A 20,789-nucleotide genomic window follows, 5' to 3' on the forward strand; every position below is an offset into this window, starting at 1 on the left:
GCGTAATTTCTATAATTATCAGGTGTTCCATATTTTCTGAACTTTTTGAATGCTAAAGATCTTTCCGCGTTCAGTGATGAGCACTCTTTGTCCCACCACGGGTTGGGAGGACGAATGTTAGTATTCGCGCCGGGTATACGTTTCGTCTGAGCTTGAATCGCAGTGTCGAGAATCAAGCCAGCCATAAACGTATACTCTTCCTCCGGAGGAAGTTCTTGTGTTGTTTCTAGTTTCTCAGATATCGATATTGCGTAGCATTTCCAATCAATATTTCGTGTGAGGTCATACAAAACATTGATTGTTTCCGATGGTCTTAATCCGCTGGCGATTGAAATTACGATAGGCAGATGATCGCTACCGTGGGGATCAGGGATTACCTTCCACGTGCAATCCAACCGTAGCGATGTCGAGCAGAGGGATAAGTCCAGCGCACTTGGTCTTGCTGGTGGTGCGGGAATTCGTGTCATTTCTCCCGTATTCAAGATTGTCATATTGAAGTTGTCGCAAATATCATGGATCATAGCTGATCTGTTATCATCATGAAGACAACCCCATCCCGTACCGTGAGAGTTAAAGTCTCCTAAAACTAACGTCGGTGCGGGAAGAAGTTGCATGATACTGCTGAGCCAGTGGTACCCAACTGAGGCTCTAGGGGGAATATAGATGGAAGCAATACAAAGGTCCTTGCCTTTAATTGTGACATGACATGCGACAACTTCAATACCTGATATCGAGGGGAGGTTAATTCGAAAGAAGGAATAGCACTTTTTGATCCCCAAAAGTACTCCTCCGTAGGGATTATCTCGATCCAGGCGAATAATGTTAAAATCGTGGAAGTTTAGTGATACATCAAAAGTTAACCAAGTTTCGCACAATGCAAATGCGTCACATTTCAGATTATTTACTAAGTATTTAAAAGGATCTATTTTCGGGATGATACTTCTACAGTTCCACTGTAAAACAGTGATCGAATCCTTGACCTCGTTCGAAAAATTAGCCATCGAAGGAAACGATTGCTGAGAGGAGGGGCCATTTTGCAGTCAGCTGCATCAAAAACATTTTAACTTTTGGCAGGAAAGTCATCAAAATACCTTTTAGGGGGTCAGAAATGTTGAAGACGGAAAATATAAAGTCCACAATGTCACTGAATTTTACAAGTCCAGCACTTGATGTGTTTTCTGGTTCCTTGGGGACTTTCGGGGTTTTGGGTGTCCCCGGAAGTGTTGGATATTCTTTCTCCGATTTCAAGTCTCCGGAACTAGGAGCTTTTGGCTTCTTCTTTTCGTTTTTTTTACCAACACTTCCTTCTGCTGTTACTTTTGGAGGGCCTTCAAGAGATATCTTCGAACCCTTTCTAGGGAGTTTAGGAGATGATATATTTTTCCTCTTCCTAAAACTACGAGGGACAGTTGAAGATGTACCTTCTTGAGGATCGTCAGAGTCGCAATCGTCCGCAGACAAACAGGTGTAGGGGTTCTGTTCAGGTGGTGTGGCGATTTTCAGCATTTCTGCGAACGAGCGGTTTGATCGTTGCTTGAGAGATCGTTTCAAATGATCTCCACGCAATTTATACGCAGAACATGCTGTGAGGTCATGCGGGGCCGCCCCACAGTAAAGACACTTTTCAATGTCTCTGTCGCAAACGCCATCCGCATGACTCTCTCCACACTTCGAGCAGCGGGGCCGATTTCCACAATGGGAAGCTGTGTGTCCTAGTTGTTGACAACTAGTGCAATTCATTACCCGTGGTACGAAAAGTCGTACAGGTAGACGAACCCTGGCCAGGAGAACGAATTTCGGCAAAGCCGAGCCGGAGAAGGTCACCCGATACGAGTCCGAGTGGGGATAAGACTTTGTCCCATCCGCGGCGATCGATACTGAATGCAAACGTTTGCAGTCCAGTATCTTGACATTCTTAAGCAAGGGATCTTTAAAACATCCGACCCCATGTTTGAGAATGTCCTCGCATGTCAGACTTGGATCCGTGATCACTCCGTCTATCTCGACTTCGCGAGCTGGTATATAAACGCGGTAGTCCCGCGTAAAGTGATCGTTTCGAGCGATCTCATTAGCATGTTTCAGACTGGTCAACGAGACCCTGAGCTTATCGGGACGAATTTTTGAAATAAATTTCAATGTTGTATATTTCGACTTCAAGTCTTTAGATATTTTCAAAATATTAAGCGGTTTATTCTTCTCTTTGGTCCGAAAATAAACCACATAAAGGCCGGCCGAGGGTGAAGGCTCTTCGGGATACTGTTTAACCCGGTGAGTCTTACTATTTGGAGCAGATTTAAAATCTGTTTCCATTTTATCTTCGGGGGGCAGGGGAGAATTTAATGGACTTGCCATAGCGCGGTTGAGGTTCCGCGCAAATTATAGGGGGAGTCAAAATATAAGACGATAAAGGGACACGAAGGGAAAAAATATTATACTTAGCTAATGATCCGTAGCAACTCGGCCGCTGAGGCCAAGCGTTAGTTACAACGACCTCCGAGAATTAATATGCACACAGCACCGGTTCACGGCACCACACTAAACGTCGGTTCACTGTTCTTATTGTTTTACCACAATAGCACCCGGCACTGTCTAACGGTATTTATTGTTTATACTGTATTGATCTACTGCACAAGCTCACGAACAAAAGATCTGATATTAAATGACCTTGAAACGGATTAGAATGGATTAACGCACAGCTGCTCTAATGCAAACTACCATCCGATCGATACGACGGTCACGAAAGGAATGAATCTTGTATTTTTAATTTTCTGAAAAAATTCCAGGAACTTTCTGATCAAGGTAGTAACACGTTGAATTGATAAATTATTTAAATCTATCAATTATTTGTTAATCAATTTCACTTTCGTAATTAAATTCTAATATCTACTGCCACGCCACAATATTTTCACTAAGGTGTAGTACTTACAATACTTTACGCGTGAATTGAGTTTCTTCGGAGAAGAGTGATACAAATCATTTTCAACATGAAATGCATAACGTTCATGATTTCATAAGATGATAAAATATTGGCTTCATAATTTTTAATCATGACTTCGGTAACAGAATTAAGTCTCACATAGACAAGAAAAACGTAATTTGTTGGGCAAGTTTGGTTCGAGATCAATTTTATTCTGAGTTCTGCGTTCGGAGTTTCGATAGAACAAAACTGAAAACTCCATTAGTAATTCATCACGGAAACCAGTTCCACCAAAAACTTTGCCTCAACCGTGAAGGGGTTTCCTTTGTTTTACGTCCTCCCTTCATCCCACAATCCCCACATGGATAACAATATCACATTCCGTCATATGAATAATGCTTTTGAACAAGTATTTCAAATGGTTGCGCAAGGAAAGCACCCCGCCAACCAACCGATGACACATGTTGTATTAAACAGCACAGAAAACGTCAAAACATATTTCAGAAAAGTCATTTATAAACTCTTAAAAGCTTTTTTCCCGTCTTCAACACAAACGGAAAACACACACGTCTCGTGTGTTTCCGCCATCAATAGTCCCTGCCATCATTTCGGTTTTGCTCCTGGAAAAGTGGAACACACATTTTTAAAGCGACGTGAAACCAAGAAGAAAAAAAAAGTTATCAACAAACTACCCTCCAGAGAAATCATACCAGGCCGCATCGCGCAGCCTCGGCACCCTCGTGTGGGCCTTGAATTTGCCATCATTAGACATCACGTGGAACTTTCTTAACCACTCTAGTTCACCACAAAAGCGAACCAACAATGGCACAAACACAAGGGGGCCGAAAGAAAGTCCCAAACTTTCATCTTCAACAAGTTTTCCGAACTACGAAATATGACGGCGCGGAGGACATTCCCGGAGACGAGGTCACGGTGCTCCGGAGCAGACATTTTACCATAAATATTTAAAGTTTCCCATTCACCGGTGGCCCGGCCTACACAACGCACGTTTAGTTGGCTGATGGAAACATTTTCGCATGTGCCGGGAATATTTCATACGTAGAAACGTAGAAACGTGGGACTGGCAAGGATTGTACGCCTGTCATTCGTTATTCCTCTCTCTGCTTGCTGGCAGAATTCTAGAATGGTTATGAAACTTTTCCCCGGTTTTTTTTCTCTCTGTATTCCCGGTTTCTTTCGTAACCGAATCTCGGCACAAGTTGTGCCGTTTTACCTATGCATAGATCACTTTCCTTATGGAATGCTGCTGGTTTTTTTTTTCGCCGACATGCCAACCAACCCACTGCACCCGAAGCCGTATCTGTCCGAGCCGGAATATTCCTAATAATAAAATCCCGGTGCTTGACAGCGGGAAAAATATTATTTTTAAACGTAAAGCCGGTTGATATCGGGCGCATCCGTCTGGTTTTCCGTACGGGATATTGATTGGTTTGGGTTCAGTGGGTTGTGTGCAGGTCACCCGCGTCAGCTTTGGGTGTTCTGTCGTGAATGGGATGCGGTTTTAACGGTATGAAGATTGATGAAGGCATCCACATCCATTCTGATATTGTTTCGAAACTAAAGCCAATGTCTCTAATATTTAGTCCCGGAATACGTACCAAACTTGCCCCTTTACAGACTCAATCAAAACACTTCAAACAGAAACTCAGTCATTCAGAAGCCAATTTGTTTACAAGTAGTAACGTCGAACCACTTGAGTTTATTTCTTCAGGAAAACGATCAATTTCCGTACCTGCCAAAACGGAAATAGGTAAAGTAATTGATATTAACACATAAACGTAGCAATCTCTTGATATGAGCCTTTCACAAAAAGCATTGCATGAGAAGTAAGCAAACGCCTGCCTTCAATCAATGATAATCACCGCCCCGATGGAGTTCTTGTTCATGCATGAGCTGACCAACTCAGTAAATTTCCCATTTCCCACCACCCAAACAGTAGTAGGTACCTAAGGAGTGCTGTTCGACTCTAAAACCGTATGGTGTACCAAAAAGCTTAGATACTCACATCAGTTTTTCTGACTGTTTCATGGAGCCCGTGTGGCTTTCGGAAGGAAACGTTCAAACGTTCGACTTTCTATCGTCTAGTCGGTACTGGGAGCACTAGCACCATCAGGAAAATGTTGACATCTAACTCGTCGTCGTCGTCGGGTCGCTATCAGGCAGGTCGTTGCCACAAAACTGGAATTCACTCGAATCCCACCGTCGTCATCACCCACCGGTTATGCACCGGAGTAGCAGTTTCGAGTGAATGTTGTTGTTTTGGTTTTGCGGTTTTTGTGTTTGGTTTCTATGTTTAATTCTATCGGGTCAAATACCGGGAATCATGTTTGTCAAAGATAGTGACAATTCGGATGTTAGTTAAAGAATGTGGTTTTTCCGAAGTGTATTTTCGGTGGGGAGAAATCAACCACTGCTAATGTGGTAGATAAAACTTTGAAATATGGGTAAAAGTTTTCCAGTGCGATTGTCATCCTGGTGTTAGGAGTTAGAAGTTGCGGAATTAGATAACATGAAACTAAACCGATTATGTAAATATATTAGTGTTTGGATTATCGCAGTATCTGACACAGTTAGATTTGAAAGTTGTTTCGGTTTGATTCCAAACGAAATCTCAAAAACTTGTGAAATTTAATATCTGGTCAAAAAACTTATGTATTTTGGAACCATTTTAAGGAAATATTAATGTGAAGTACTTGAACTGAAGGTCGTTTATGGTTACTTTATGAGATGAATAAAGAAAAAATTGTTCCGATGAAGTCTCGATCTTGTTTTTGGAACCACAAATCATAGTTTTGACTCTCTATATCAGTGTTTGTTATGCTCTCCCTGCTACTGCGGCAGCGCAGCAAAAACGTCTTAGGGTGAAGCCAGAGAGAAAGCGACACGCGACGCTAAGCGAAGTGATGGGAAACTTGACAGATCGCGGGGCAGAACTCCGTCCACTCAAGGTGAACCTTCTCTCTGACTTCATCCTTGGCCGTTACCATGCGTTGTTGCGTGCTGGTAGACTAAAGAGATCAACTCGGGAATCACTGTTCTAGAAGATAACATGAGCGGACTTTTTGTTTCGCCATCTCTTCATTTCTGTTGCATTCCTAGTCACTTTTCCACATTTTTTATCGTGAATACGACTTACTTTACTATGAGGCCCCTTTTCAAAATTTACCCTGTACAAGAATGGGCAGAACTTAATCGCGAATATCTCTTCATCTACTTAACCCAACAACATAATTTTTTCTACAAGTTATCGGAAGTATAATCAGGAATTTGCGTGATTAAATTTTCAACAGTTTGAGAAAACCATAAATAACTGAAAAACAAAGTTTTCTAGAACTTTTGAGAATGATGAGGAAAATTCATCACGCTTCCTTGCCTTCTTCGCACCCGACGGTTCTGAGGTAGTCAGGCACATATAAGTTTCGATTATCTACTGGACGAGTACAAAAGGTAAACTTTGATTGAAAATCGTTCATTTCTTCTAGTGCTTCAGACCGAAACTGGATGTCGAGGTGAGGTTCTCCCACAAACATCAGTAAGAACAAATTAAGTAACTATAAAGCGTGAAACGCTCAGGTCGTGCTTTTATTTGGACTTCGATCGTCGGTAGCAGCAGACGCCAGTAATGACAGCAGATTTTTAGCGTGGCACAAGACCTCAAACGCTTAGATTGTGCTCTCATTTGGACTTCAGTCGTCAGGTGGAGCAGATTTCTTGCCTGGTATAAAGCCTCAAACGCATAGGTCGTGCTATTTGTTGGACTTCAATCGTCGGGAGGAGAATTTAGTTTCAAAATTATGTTTCGGGAACTTAGTTCCAGAATACAGGTTTAGAATTCAGAACCTGCATGTTGAAACTAGTTCAAAAACTAAATTGCAATTGAGTTCTGAACCTGTTCTAAGTTCTGAATATAGTTGAATATAGTGAAAAAGGGGAAAACTGGCCTAATTAACAAAAGTGATCAACTAATTGATATTCGAAAGTAAAAAGAAAACGTTTCAGTTATATCCGTATTCGCGACTTCCAGTTATGTCAGTGACATTACACACCCGTTCTTTTTCTCTTCGTTTTCTTTCTGCCCAATATTTCTCAAATAGGCAGAATTAAAGAAATTGCTCTTTTCGAAGAAATCCACCCACGTTGTCTCGATATGAATATAGCACTTCTTCGCTTCAGTAACAGCTTGCCAAATCATGTCTAAATTTTACTGATTAATTGCGAACTTTAACGTACGGAAGAATAGGCTTTTTTTAGAAACTCCTGCTTGTACATTCGGGAATCCATAGTCTTGCATGTCACAAAAATCGGGGTTTTCTGTCCGCAGCTGCAAATGCCTTGCCAGATCGTAAACTTTTGTGATGTACAAAACATCTTTATTTTCTATATAGGGCTCAGTCTATTTTGTATCAATTATTAATATTATTTCATCATTTGATTGGAAATATTTCTAAGATTTGATTTGAATGTATCAAGCCACATATTTTAAATTATATATGATTGAAATTTTGATTAGTAGCGAGCAGTGTCCTATTTTGTCTGCTGAAAATCTTCGGCATATCGGATTCCCCTGCCATAGACGACTGTTTTGAAGGAGTAAGCGATATATCAAAGGGAAAGCATCGCTCTGATTGGTCAATCGATGCAAAAGCGAAGCTGTTGGAACGTTTCAGTCCTACGCGTAGCATGCTAGATGTAGGTTGTTGCTAGACAGCAAGACAAAAAGTGCCATAAAACGATTTGAAGCTTTAATTGGTATGCTCTGATCTTGTGTCATGCAAGCTCGGATGAAATTCCATGTTACGTCGTTTCGCCAGAGAAATTGATAACTACTCCAGAGTAAATTTTGAGTGCTTAAGATTAATTTCTATTGTATATAAGATGAACTCGATTGATAATGAGAAAAGTTCATCGCTTCAACCAAAATCGCAGAATGGTAGAGAACGCTATAAAAATAACTGCTTGCATACAAAACTAAATTAATTGACTGGAAGTTTGGCACCTCCTGTAACGTGGCTACTCACGGGTCGGATTACGGACTGATTTGAGGTTGGGGTCCACTGTGTGCCGGATAAGTCCATGTTGACGGGACGTCCGCACTAAGCTGACCGTCAATATGGGTGCAATGGGGGAGCCCGATGCACTCAGGTTGGCTAAAGAGAGATGAACCGAGCGAGGGGTGAAAACCAGCAGCTAAAAGTCTTCGCGGTAAGCAGTAGTGGGATCGCGTCCCGGAGTGGACTTCTGGCGCCAGCCTGACCGACATAGTCACACCGTAATCTTAAAAAAAAAACTAAATTAAATTAAATTAAATTGTTTATCAAGCTAAATTTACTAGATAAACGATTTTTTTTAAATGACTGAAGAAATTACATTTTACAACTCTTTTTATGAAATTTCTCATCAAAACTTGTTTTGAATGGCATTTTTTATGAAACGATTTTGATTGTAATCTTTTGGGTGGAATAATTCAACTATCACATACAAAAAAAAAACAATAATCTCTAAAAATAGTTTAAATTCAAACTTTATAAAGCTACGATTACTTCCAACATTTGTGTTTATAAAATTTTGAAAGAATTAGCTTCTATTCAATTTTCTAATTATGTGTCCTAAATGAAACGATTTAATTAGGAATTCCTTGGGAAACGAGATCTACTAATGATTTGTTATACAAACTTGTTAAATTCTGATGTTCTAAAGTTGTTGAAAATCAAGTTTAAGGAAGAGAAGAATACACTAAGTCAATCCATGGATCGAAATATTTGTTGGTTTATAAGATATTAATGCTGTCCGGTTGACCCATGTCTGGTCTAGCCCCAGTCTCCCCTGCAAAACAATTGCATGACTAGTACTGTGGTTTTACTTATTCAAAGAATCTTTCCGATTCCGAAATTTTGAATCAGTTCTTACGATCGTATTTGTGTAAATGTCTCAAAATATGGCATTTCAATTACGTTCAATAACACTTTCATGTATAATTTTCTTCAATGAAGTTCCAAAATCCATCTATGTCTGCTGAGCTTTGGTCAAAAAATGTTAGAATACTAACCAAATAAAACGCTAACCGGAGCTAACAGGCACTTAAAATGCTACTATTATGAATTAAATTGATCCGTTTTCAAAATTCACAAGCCAAACATATTCAATTAATCAACTTATATTCATGCCCCAATCTGAGAGCAATATTAAATGAATATTAGAACGGTGTTCGACTTTTGATCCCACCTTGCATTAATTGAATATTCATCGTTCTTCGTTACCGAAATGCATTCAACAAGAAATCTATTAAATCACCTTTCAACGTTAAGCATAAAATCACTACCGGAAAACCAGAGAGCAGTAGTGAAAATTGAAACCGAGATTCCCGGAGCCGAACGTGGCTGAGTTTTATTTCATTCTGCTGTATGTGTGTGTGTGTGTCTCTTCCAAGAAGCTAGCGGAATGTGTCGGTAGCGGAATCGGAACGATCCATTTCGATTTGAATTGGAAATTTCACCCTAAGTTGGAAGAGGGAAACACACATTCCGTACTGCCTGTGTGACAAGCCGGTCGGAGCTAGCACCGATGAAAGTCACACGCTATAGGCCGCCAACCAAAGACGCCACTGAGTTGCTGTTTAGCATATGAGTCTAAATACGGGCGTCACCCGAGTGTAAAATCAAAGCAACCTATTTCACGCGGTTGTATTCTACGAAAGTTGTTATATTTTAACAGCTAATTTATATGCGCGATCCGGATTTTAGTGAAGGCAGTGTTAACTCGATATGCTCGCGACTACGTCTTCTCCGTAAAGTTATTCCGAAGAGCTTACTGAATCAATGTTTGTTTTAGGGCAGCCCCTAAGTTTTGCTGTCAGTCAATGTTGGTTTTGTTTTTTTATGCTTCAATAACGAATAATAGCACACTTATTGGATAAATTATCTTCTTCTATATGACCATTTGCCAGTGATTTTGCTTCGCACGTATTACATATTTCTCCCATTAGGTCTCATCAATCCTAACACCTGATCACCGATTCATACAAATCATCATCATTTACATTCGGAATGTTGCCTTTAATTTGGTGTGAATGCAAAACATCTCATACTTCCGTAATCAATGAATCAATGCTCCCTTCTGATCTTTTACCCCAACTAATGCGTATCATTCGTGGCGCCAGCTGCAGGGAGCTACGCAGGGACTAGTTTTTACCCCTTCGGATCCCGAGTTCGCTTCTTTACTCATCCTGACTAAAAACTCACCTCTAGCATCATCATATATTTGTCGAACGTGCAAAACATCATCTCGGCTGCTCACATACACTAGCAATAGCACGTTAGTTTCCCCCGTTCAGTCTCGCATCCGTGCATACAAGTTTTTTTTTCGAATTCTGATTATAATTTTCATACCTGTGTTTTCAATATATATTTTTTGATTGATGTACGTTTTTCCATGTCTGCTTTTTCTCTCATTTCAAATAAAAACCACACCTCTTCCGTCGATCTCCTCGCCCAATAAAATAAAAAAAAACCACTACCAAACACACGAAACTCGACCGCAATTCGATGCGAATCAAAACACACGTTCCACACGTTGGCGACAAAACTCCTGCGAAACAAAAAAAAAATAAAAACAATACTCACAACAACATCCTGAACAACTCGTCGTGCGATTCAATCGAACCGACCGCTCCGCGTCCCGGCAAATGCGAACCCAACTCGATGTGGGGATATTGACGCACGGTCGCATCCATCGCCGTGATTAACGCGGGGAACTATACTTCTACTACTATCACCACAACACCACTACCACCACCACTACGACCATCACGATCATCACCACCCACAACCAACAAAACCACACTATCAACGAACAAACACGACCAACAACCACCAACCATCACAGGGCCACACTGGGCCAGGGGATTCGAACCGGCGGACAGGTGGTACCGATCGCCAGCGGAATCGGAATGATGCCCGTACCCGGAGATCGTCGCAATACCGGCAGCTTGAGGGTAAGTAGCTTCAATCCAATGTGGATTCATTCTTTTTTTCCGTTCCCAGTTTGCTTTGATGGATACTATGCAATCAAGCTTTTAATAACGGAAGCAAAATGCGTTGAATGGAGCTATTCGTTCAATGAGGTACACACAGGTTGTACGGAATGTTTACCTGCGATTGTGTTAGTATCAACAGAAGTAGATGAACAATTCATACTCGAAATATAAATGTAGCATTGTTTCAAATGAGAGCTCCTACCCTAAGTGGCATGACCTGTGTGTACCTCGTTAGTAATTGCTCGGTTTAAGTGCAAAAAAAATCGGCAACGAGATCCAGATTAAAAACAACCAAACACGATTGATATAATAACCAAGTAGCAGTCACAAATTTACCAGCTCGAAAGATTGCATGTCCTGAACAAAGTATTCCTCCTCGCCGTTTGTTACTGTTTTCTCTGTTTTATTATTCCGTTTTTTTAACTTGCTGTTGTTGCATGTCCCGTTGCTAGCACATTATTTTTAAGAGCGTTTAACAGTTCTATGCTAAACCGACACGCATCACCTGTCACCGACATGTGTATGTGCGGTAGTCTTCCCTAAGTTATTATACCGTAAAGCAAATTCAACTAGAGTTTGTATTTGAGCACACCCAAATGTGCCGTGGCTGAGTCTGAGACTATAAACCGCAAACCTGCAAACCGACCAAACCTGATGAATGCGGAAATCACCGCAACCAACAAATGAGAAACATGTTTTCAGCTCATTCATCGAACAATTAGTTTGTTCGCTGTTGCCGTTCAAGATAATGTTCTTGTGTGTTGCTTTGCAATTTGTATTCGATGTTATATTAGTTTTATTTTAAGGAGAAAGTTGTTTGTTATAGAAAATTACCTGCCGCCCTCACCAGTGAAATTCATGAAGCAGACGCGTGGTGTTTCACCGGCACAACCTACACATGCAACGAAGACTAAGTCTCAATTGTACATCAAATTATAACCTTCATTCACGAAATTAAGGATCAAGTGTAAACCAGGTTTTCTGGTGTTTGAAAATTGTCTACGTACTTTATATTTAGTACCTTGTATATTTAGTAACCTTGTTCTGAATAAAAAAGAAGGATGGTTAATGTTATGTGACATAACCGGATGACATGAATACGAATAAAACAGATGAATCAGTTTCTTTGATGTTAAAGAACCCAAATTCTGGATCTGGAATTCAGGAGCCGAATTTTGGAGCCGAATGCTAGAACTGAATTCTGAAACTTAATTTTAATGCTAGATTCTGAAGCTGTACACTAAACCTGAACTCGGGCACTGAATTCTAAAACTGATTGTTTAACCGATCAATGAATCTGTGTTCTGGAACAGAATCCCAGTATACAATTATGGTTCGACACTGAATTCTGAACCTGAATTCAAGCACAGTGTAGTGGATAATACTAAGGAGTTGTAATAATAACGATAGCATAATAAAAATAATAATAATAAAATCAATCAAACTTTACCATCAAATAAAACCATTTACTCTGCCAACACTGTGTGTAACCCCTATAACTTAAATGCATTTCGTTATTATGAGCTCACAAATACATAGATGTTCGTATGCTTGCCTTGATTCGTTGTATCCAGTGTTGGTTATTGCTGAAAATTTGACAGAAGCTGCTCGATTTTTATCTATATTGTACACAACATTTTCAATCCGGTAGAAGATGCTACAAGAAGTCGAGTCTCTCAATGCATGAACCTCGAGAGAATTTTTCTACATTTCTTCGCTCCACTTCATACTCTGAGTATTTCATGACCCTTAAAAAAAATTTCAGTCTGATAATGATCGCCGCTGTGTGGAATTCATCAAGAGAGAATCGCAAGTTGACAATTATCGCAGAAAATCGAATCGATGATTCGACTTGATGATTCTCATACTAGGTTGCAATATTTAAAAACCCTTGTGTGGAGCATTCACATACATTTTCATAGACACGACTTATACAAAGATTATATGCACATAGTCAGAATAAGCGGCAATAGTAAAATGATTCAATCGCAATTATCCACTGCCCATACAGAATCGGATCGCGAAACGAGAATAAGCGACCGTTTGTTGCTTCAGAGAGAATCCCCACAGCAGCGTGCTAGCCGTTGATTCTCAGACGGTTCACCGAGAGAAATTCGCTCTCGCACTAGTGTCTATTCTATGTTAAATGTACCATGCCGGTTTTTTTGTTGTTGCGATGATTTCCGATTCTCTTCGATGGCACCGATTTAATCGTGGAAGAGTTGCGAGTGAGCATTCTTTGATACAATAAAAGCCATCCTTGGTTGTATCTAGTTAAGATGACAATAATAGACAGACGGCTCATTCGCAAACATGCTGGGTTACGACACACAGAACTACGGTCTGGTTTCCCGATCAACAAAGGAGAACCAAATTGTATCTGGGGTTGTTTCGTTTTTTCTATCTAAATTAGTCATAATCTTGGCCTCGTTAATAGTTAAAATAACAAAAATTATAACACAATTTAACCTAGGTCATAACAAAATTGTTACAAACCTTGGTATGTAAATATCAATATTATATCTAAATTTGTTACAAATTTAGTATGACTTTACAGCTGTTATTACCAATTTTTTCGGGGGAAAGGCTTTACCGTGCAAATCTAAAAATAGATTTCGCGAAGTAAGATGAAATAGCATACCTTTAGGCGATTTGATTTGACATAAAAAAGTCATTCACAGTAAAGAGACTTGGTTCCGAATCGGGAGGTTTTGAGTTGCCAACATGCGCTACGTTTGCATCGGGGCATGAGAACATACTGACGTTGGAAGGATATATTGGCATCATATAATAAATAATGTAAGTTCATATTGCTACAAAAATAATCTATCGCTCTCCACCTCTTTCGTCGTTTCCTTCCAACCGGCATAAGAATGACAAAGGGGCTATTTTAGAACTATGAGCAAGATTTTTTTTGGTACAGAAGAATAGTTGTAAATGAACGGACATAACTAAATTCAGTGGAACAAAACTACCTTATAGAATCTGAGGAAATTAACCAAGAGGGGCGACTTTCAAATAACATTCGAATCGTTCGTTCAGTTGAAGTAGTATATTGTCTGTACGCGTATGTGTGTCGATTGGCGGGTATATTTGATTAAAATGTGCACTTTATGATTGATGATCAACCAATTGCCTATTAGTCACATTAGTTTGCGATATAGGTAGCCAGAAGACCCGCAAGTAATGTACAAAAACCAATATTCAATATTGAACTTTCATTCCGGTTTGATTGTTTGATATATACCTAGATTGACTCACAGAAAAATGATTCAAATGGAAAGTCTCCTAATGCGGGTCGGTTGCTTTAAACTCTACATTGTAAATTTCGAATACCAGCTCATGAATGCGGATTGGAAGTAATCAAAATACTACGAAATGAGACTATCATCAATTTATCAGATATGGATAGATTGAACTTTTCAAATCGAAGGTATTATGGTGCGATAAATCGTTTTTGTATGATTCATGAATGTAAAAATGTTCATGCAATGATATAGATGACAACGGGAAAAATGCGATTTCTGCAATTTGTAGATCTTATTAACTGATGACCTAACCAACTCATTTCGATTTTGCTGATTTTGGATCCAAAAATTGTGAAAGTGATTCGATATTACTTTATTTTTCTTCTGGCCATGATGATATCATCAGTGCCACCTGCGAACATTTTTCAATGTAATATTAACAAAGTTTTTTATTCAGAACAACGTAAAAAATCATCAGATCAATATAGTACAAAGTACAGCAAGAACTAAAGATAAATCGATAAGAATTTTTTTCTCTATTTCCAGTACATCCGGGGTCCGGTAAAACTAAAGTCGCTATTTTCAATTTGCAACTAAAAGACCTATAAATCGAAAAAATATTGAGCAGAGTTTGGATTTTGGTTTTGAGCTCAGTTTAGATTATGTTTTTCGTTTATTGCAGCGTCACTTTTGAAGACGTTTTGAAATTTTTAACACTTATCACTCTGTGTTTTCGGAAACAAAAATCGGTCACCGATAAAATGGAAGAATTCAAGCATTCAGTTGACTCCAAGCTAGTGAAAATCATATCTGAGGGAACATTGCAGAATTCAATGAACTGACTGGAATGCTATATCACTTTTTCCAATATTTATTAGTCGAGTTTTAAAGCTTTTGCCTTTCTTTGTTCGTAGGAGAAAAAGCGCAAAATCATCATGACAAATATTTATTATCAATTTAAAATTAATATTTGAATAAAAACTTTACATAATTTAAGTATGAATTACTTAGGAACGTTCTCAAATATAAAATTTAAGCCGTCATTTCAAAATCAAATATCAAATTATTGTTTTCAAAAGCATCTTCAGGTATGTGAAATTGGGAAAAATGTTTGTTACTGCTCATTATTGAAGCATAGCATTTTTCGGGTTGGAAGTCGAAAACATGATCGACAAAAGTGTTTGAACTCTTTTTTTCAATTCTGTAGTATAGTTTTACCTGAAATATAACGGCTCCTAATATAATATCTGGACTTGCTATAATCTTAAAAAAATCTGAATGTTTGCTTCTGATTTGGAATCATATTTATAACATAATGAGATATAAATATTAAGATCACATATAATTTTGATAGAATTCTGTTATGCTCTGTTGATCGGGTTGTAGCTGAATTTTAGCTCCATAATTACGATTCAGGATTCAGTTTTCAAATTCGGATCCAAAATTCAGCTCTGAAATTCAATTCTAGGATCCAGAATGCGAAATAGAACTGAGTTTTGGGACCAAATTCTAAATACAGATCCTGGTTTGTGGCATGTATTTTAGAATCGAGCACTGGAAATACAACTGAATTTCGGATCTAAATTCTGGTCCAGTATTTCGGTCTAAAGCTGCAAAACTGAAACTGAATTCCGGATAGCAATCATGGAACTGAATTCTGACCCCAATTTCAGTACCAGGATTCAGTTTCAATATTCAGATTCTAGTCCAGAATTCATTCACGAAATTTAGTTCCAAAGTCCCGGTTTAGAATCAAGATTCTGATCCTCATTCCAGATTTCGATTCCAAAACCCAAGCTTAGAGTCAACTTCTAGAACTTGGTTTCAGTTCCAGAACTCTGCAACTCACGTCTTGCCTTGAAGTGTGGATGAGGAACTGATTTGAATTCTGGAAAACTGGTCTTGGGTTCTGAAACTTAATTCCAGACCCTAAAGTTAACAAACGCATCAAACCAATACACAAAAAAATCAATTAAAAAAAAAGTATGCGAAAATTTTCTAATCGAAACCCATCATACTATAAACCTTCACTAAACTTGTTGGTCGTTGTTCACTTTTCAAGATATTTTGCTCCAATGCAAATGACCAGCAGCTGGATGACGCAATCTGCCTTGTACGAAACTCGCACTGTGAACGACCCGCAGCTGTTGCTGCTTGCTGTGCGGATTGATTCAATACTGAAGCAATTTTGGTGAAGGGATTGCAACACGGAACTCATTTCTGGCGATGCACGAAAATGTTTTTTTTTTCACTTCCGATTCGCATATTCCAACAGATAAGTAATTTTAATAGTTCTGTTGTAAACATTTATCGCTCTTAAAAGGGCTGATTTGTAGAATTTCACGGTCATTGATAACTTTTCGGTGTGTTTTGTTCCAATGCGAAGGATCAACAGCTGAATGCCAATGTAATTGCCCTTGTTTGAAACGAAATTCACATCAACTACATCAAAACCATCGGCTCGGGTATGAGAAACGCGTCATAAATTTTCTACATTGATACGCGTTGAACCGAACATTTCAGAAACTTAAATTTTTTTAATTAGTTGTATTTGTGTCATACAACTGAAAATGTCATCATAAATTGATGATCATATACCCGATGGTATGAAGCGAAAATTATATTGATACGTTAGATACAACAAGAGATATCCACGATCAAAAACTTATCACTCTCCTAGAGGGTAAATTTTGAAAAGGTATGTACGATCATGTACGATCTTACACCGGTATCCGGTTCCGTAAGTACCGGAAATAGTGGCCATATATACCAAAATAGATCTCACTCACTTTTCTCAGCGATGGTTTAACCGATTTCCACAAACTTTGATTCAAATGAAAGGTCTCACGGTTCCATACGGAATTACGGAATTTTATAAGAATCCGACTTCCGGTTCCGGAGTTATAGGGTAAAGTGTGTTCAATATTGAACACCGTCACTTAAACTGGCGGTACAAAAACCGTAAAAAATGTTATAAACTGGACTCTAAACCGTTATTCCCAATCTTAGGGTCAAATGAAATATAAATCGTAATTTAGAGTGCGATGGCAAAATTGTATAAAATCTTCAAAATTTGAATAAGAACTAGTAGAGTTTGTACGTCATGTTACGTACGAACCGACTTTGATTATACCGGTTCTCGGGTTCCGGTGCCGGAAGTGCATATAATAGTGAACCCACTTCGTTTTCTTAAGGATGACCTACGCAATCAAAGCACTGTTTTATTCTGTATGTTATGCACAAACAATCTCTTGGTTTCTTTCAAAAATCTAAGAGAAAATTTTTGAATAGAATACCACAATATTATACATGAGAAAGGCATCATCACACCACTAGGTGGATTAAAACAGGTTTTTTTTATTTGTCACTTTATTGACAAAATTTTTTAAAAATACAATTCAAAATCAAGTATAGCTGGTTCATTACACTGCACTATTTAGATGTAACCCAATAAAACGCTATATAGCATGAATTTGTTTTATAGAAGTAACAGGAGTGCAGGATTGTGCATATCTCAAACACACAGCAGGCGCAGCGTTCGAATTGGCGTAGCGATAACCTGCGCTCCTGTTACTTCTACGTATGCTATTCAAGCTAAATTGGTTAATATATTTTAATCAGCTCAGAATGCATCACCACAATTGATCCACATATCAACCACCCTACGCGCACTGAACATTCTCCGAAAGGTTCAGTTTTTATTTATCGGCGAATTTATTCATCATGTAAAGCCTATAAAATGTATTTTTTTTAAATCTTCTGTTCGAGAATCACATCAGATATGAACTTTTTTCTTAAATATCATCGAGGAGAATGTTTGCTAGTGAACTTTTCACAACTGATTTTTTGTCATGTGAAATCATTTTCAGTGAGAAACGCGTTTGCAAAAAAATCAGTACTGAACTTTTCTGCAGTGAGTTTTCGAATCGATGATTTTTTTTTGTCTGAAAATCACTTGTGAAAAATTTCAGTTGCGATTTCCGAAATTTTGACTTTTTCCCAAACACTGCTTCCACCAAAATACGATAACTTTCGGTGGCTGCTTTCTTCGTATTCAAATAACTCCCTGCGAAAAACATTCTATTCGTCACAAAACTCGAAATTTTCATAGTATTGTTGTTTACGCTTCAGCTAAACGACACATACTGACTTTATGATTGTAGTTTTCGAACGCATATTAGGAAAGGTATCTGGAAAAAAAATCAAGTTACGCCTTCTGTAAGACAACGGCCCGAGCTAACACGAACAAAACTGACAAGAGGTATTCACAAACGGTGCGGACTATTGTTCAACACCGACTATAGAAACTAGTTAATTCTTTTAATCAGAAAAATTTTCATTAACCGACATTGTTAAGCTGTTTTTGAAGCTTTCAGTGCCAGGTACAGATTACTACATTAAATCCTGTACTCGAATGAGGTAAAATAAATAATCAAAATTGATCTGATTGGGGTTGATAAAACTGAAAGTGACGGTACATCGCAGCAAAATTACCTTCCACATTATTCGTAACTGAACTGACTACAATTACGTGATTATTCAGGAATATATTACAGGTAATGTGTGGAACAATACGACTACTAACAACTGTCGGAAAACCGGTGTTGTACCTTAATAACACTCGATGACGTCAACTGAACAATAAATCGAAATTGACATGGCTATTCAAGTGAAAATGTTTTCCACATACACAAACTTCAATTAATTAATGACGAAAGCTACCGAAACATACCGACGTTGAGTAAACACCCTACTCTAATTAAATCTGCATATTTCAGCAAACAAATTATCCACTGCGTAAGAGCAATTGCTCACTTTCATAATTGAACACACCTCGGCTCCCATTTCGGTGCTGAGTTTACCAACGCAACGGTGCATTGAGCAAAACTCGTTAGCTATCCCGATCTACAGCCGGGTTCCGATGGTTTTCCCGTCTGTGTGAAAATTTGTGCAATTTGTTCAACAACTTCCGATCAAACACTAAAACCTTAAAGCCGCATTGGGTACCGAGCAAAAAAATAAAGCTCATCATTTTGAATGGCACCCGAAAATTTTCCCCGGCACAAGTTCCATGGAACCAACTGGAGCCTAAACAAGTCTGAATAGTAGTAGTTGGAAGTGAAAAGCAGAAAGCCATCGCATCACGTCCAACGTCGACAACAGTGCACCGTAACAACGGGTAACATTTTAGCGCTCCCAGGCATGTCACATCAATAATAATGGAATTGTCAAAATTGATTCTGTTGGCTAAACAGCGTCCAGCCCGTCTCTGGCTGTGTACGGAACGAACCCCGGCTGATGGAGCCCCAAATGGCATCTTGTACCGGTGGCGATTCTTCGGATACATCCTTGACAGGCGAGCACCTCCGGGTACGTCACCGAACCGAACCGATGACATCCACTCATCTCGATGACGGCATTTACTTACTCGACATCGCCGTCATCATCAGAAATTGTTGTTGTCTTGGCAGATTGCTTGAGGAATAAAATGACTGTTTTTAAGTTCCTTTGGAAATTTGACTGCATTCCGGTTCCTTAAGATGGTTGCTTTTTCATCCGTATCATGGTAACAAGATTTACCGTTTAACGTTTGGCAAAATCGAAATTGTTTCCTGCTGTTACACATTGAACTAGGGTACCCCACTCCAAAGAAAAAACGATTCGAAGTTGATCGAATGTTTACAACGCATTAGTTTTCAGTTAACAGAACATTGATCACACGAAAACTTCACAATTTCATCACAATTTTTTTCTACACGTTTCCCGAACATAATACACCACTTTCATATGCTTTTTCCATTCGCACATTGGAAACGGTTCTCCTCCCCCATTTTGCCAGGAAAATTCCGATCGCTGGCAAATCAAAAAATACTTGTGCCGCCGTTTGCTGTTTACCGTACAGAGCCTTCACGGACTTCGTCAACAGCATAGTTTTGGAATAACACAACGACACTTGTTTTCCTTTCCGATTTATTTAACGTTACACGCGGAGGTAGATTGCCAATGTCCCCGCGTTCCCTCTCACACACTCTCTCTCTCTCTCTCTCTCTATTGGGTCGATTGCCTGAGAGTTGAACGGAAAACTTGATTTACAGAACGGAATGAGATTTATTGATGGGGGAAAGGCCCAGCAAAACTGAAACAACAACTTGCCCACCAAATTTCTGTGTTTCCGTTTCCACAGCCAAATTTTTGGACTACATTTATTATGTCAACAAGCGGCTCAATTTCGCCACTAGCTCGTGTCGCCTAGTTGATCCGGTCGGTATTGGAATTGTGTTTTATTGCGAAAAAAAAATCCGTTTTGTGGCCGGCCGCCTGGGTGTAGGACAGAAAGAACAGGGAATTTATGCTCTTTTTCTTTCTAGATTGAATTCAAAATTGATGCTGCATTCTGGAACAGATTTACAGTCAATTTGCGTTATTACTCAAATGTCGAACCGATTGTGTTGACCAGTGAGAAGTCCAATAAGAGAACGAAATAAAATTAAGAATTTTTGCAGATGACATAGTTCTATAAACGATACAATTCATAACTACTTTACTTTTCAAATGACGCAATATTCCATTC

General features: G+C 38.9%; 1 protein-coding gene across 6 annotated transcripts in view; it reads left to right on the forward strand.

The window, feature by feature from the left end:
* LOC131435472 (kazrin) overlaps nt 1-20,789 on the forward strand; it is a 307,983-nt gene that overhangs the window by 231,171 nt on the left and 56,023 nt on the right. For 5 of the 6 annotated variants that reach the window (XM_058603390.1, XM_058603394.1, XM_058603392.1 and 2 more), the window contains exon 13: nt 10,820-10,928. The exons of the other annotated variant lie outside the window; for it this stretch is intronic. In XM_058603390.1, the coding sequence (XP_058459373.1) occupies nt 10,820-10,928 (109 nt within the window). The remainder of the gene's footprint in view (nt 1-10,819; nt 10,929-20,789) is intronic. 6 annotated transcript variants of the gene reach the window in all.

The sequence above is a fragment of the Malaya genurostris genome, chromosome 3 (assembly GCF_030247185.1).
Source record: "Malaya genurostris strain Urasoe2022 chromosome 3, Malgen_1.1, whole genome shotgun sequence".
NCBI classification, from domain to species: domain Eukaryota; kingdom Metazoa; phylum Arthropoda; class Insecta; order Diptera; family Culicidae; genus Malaya; species Malaya genurostris.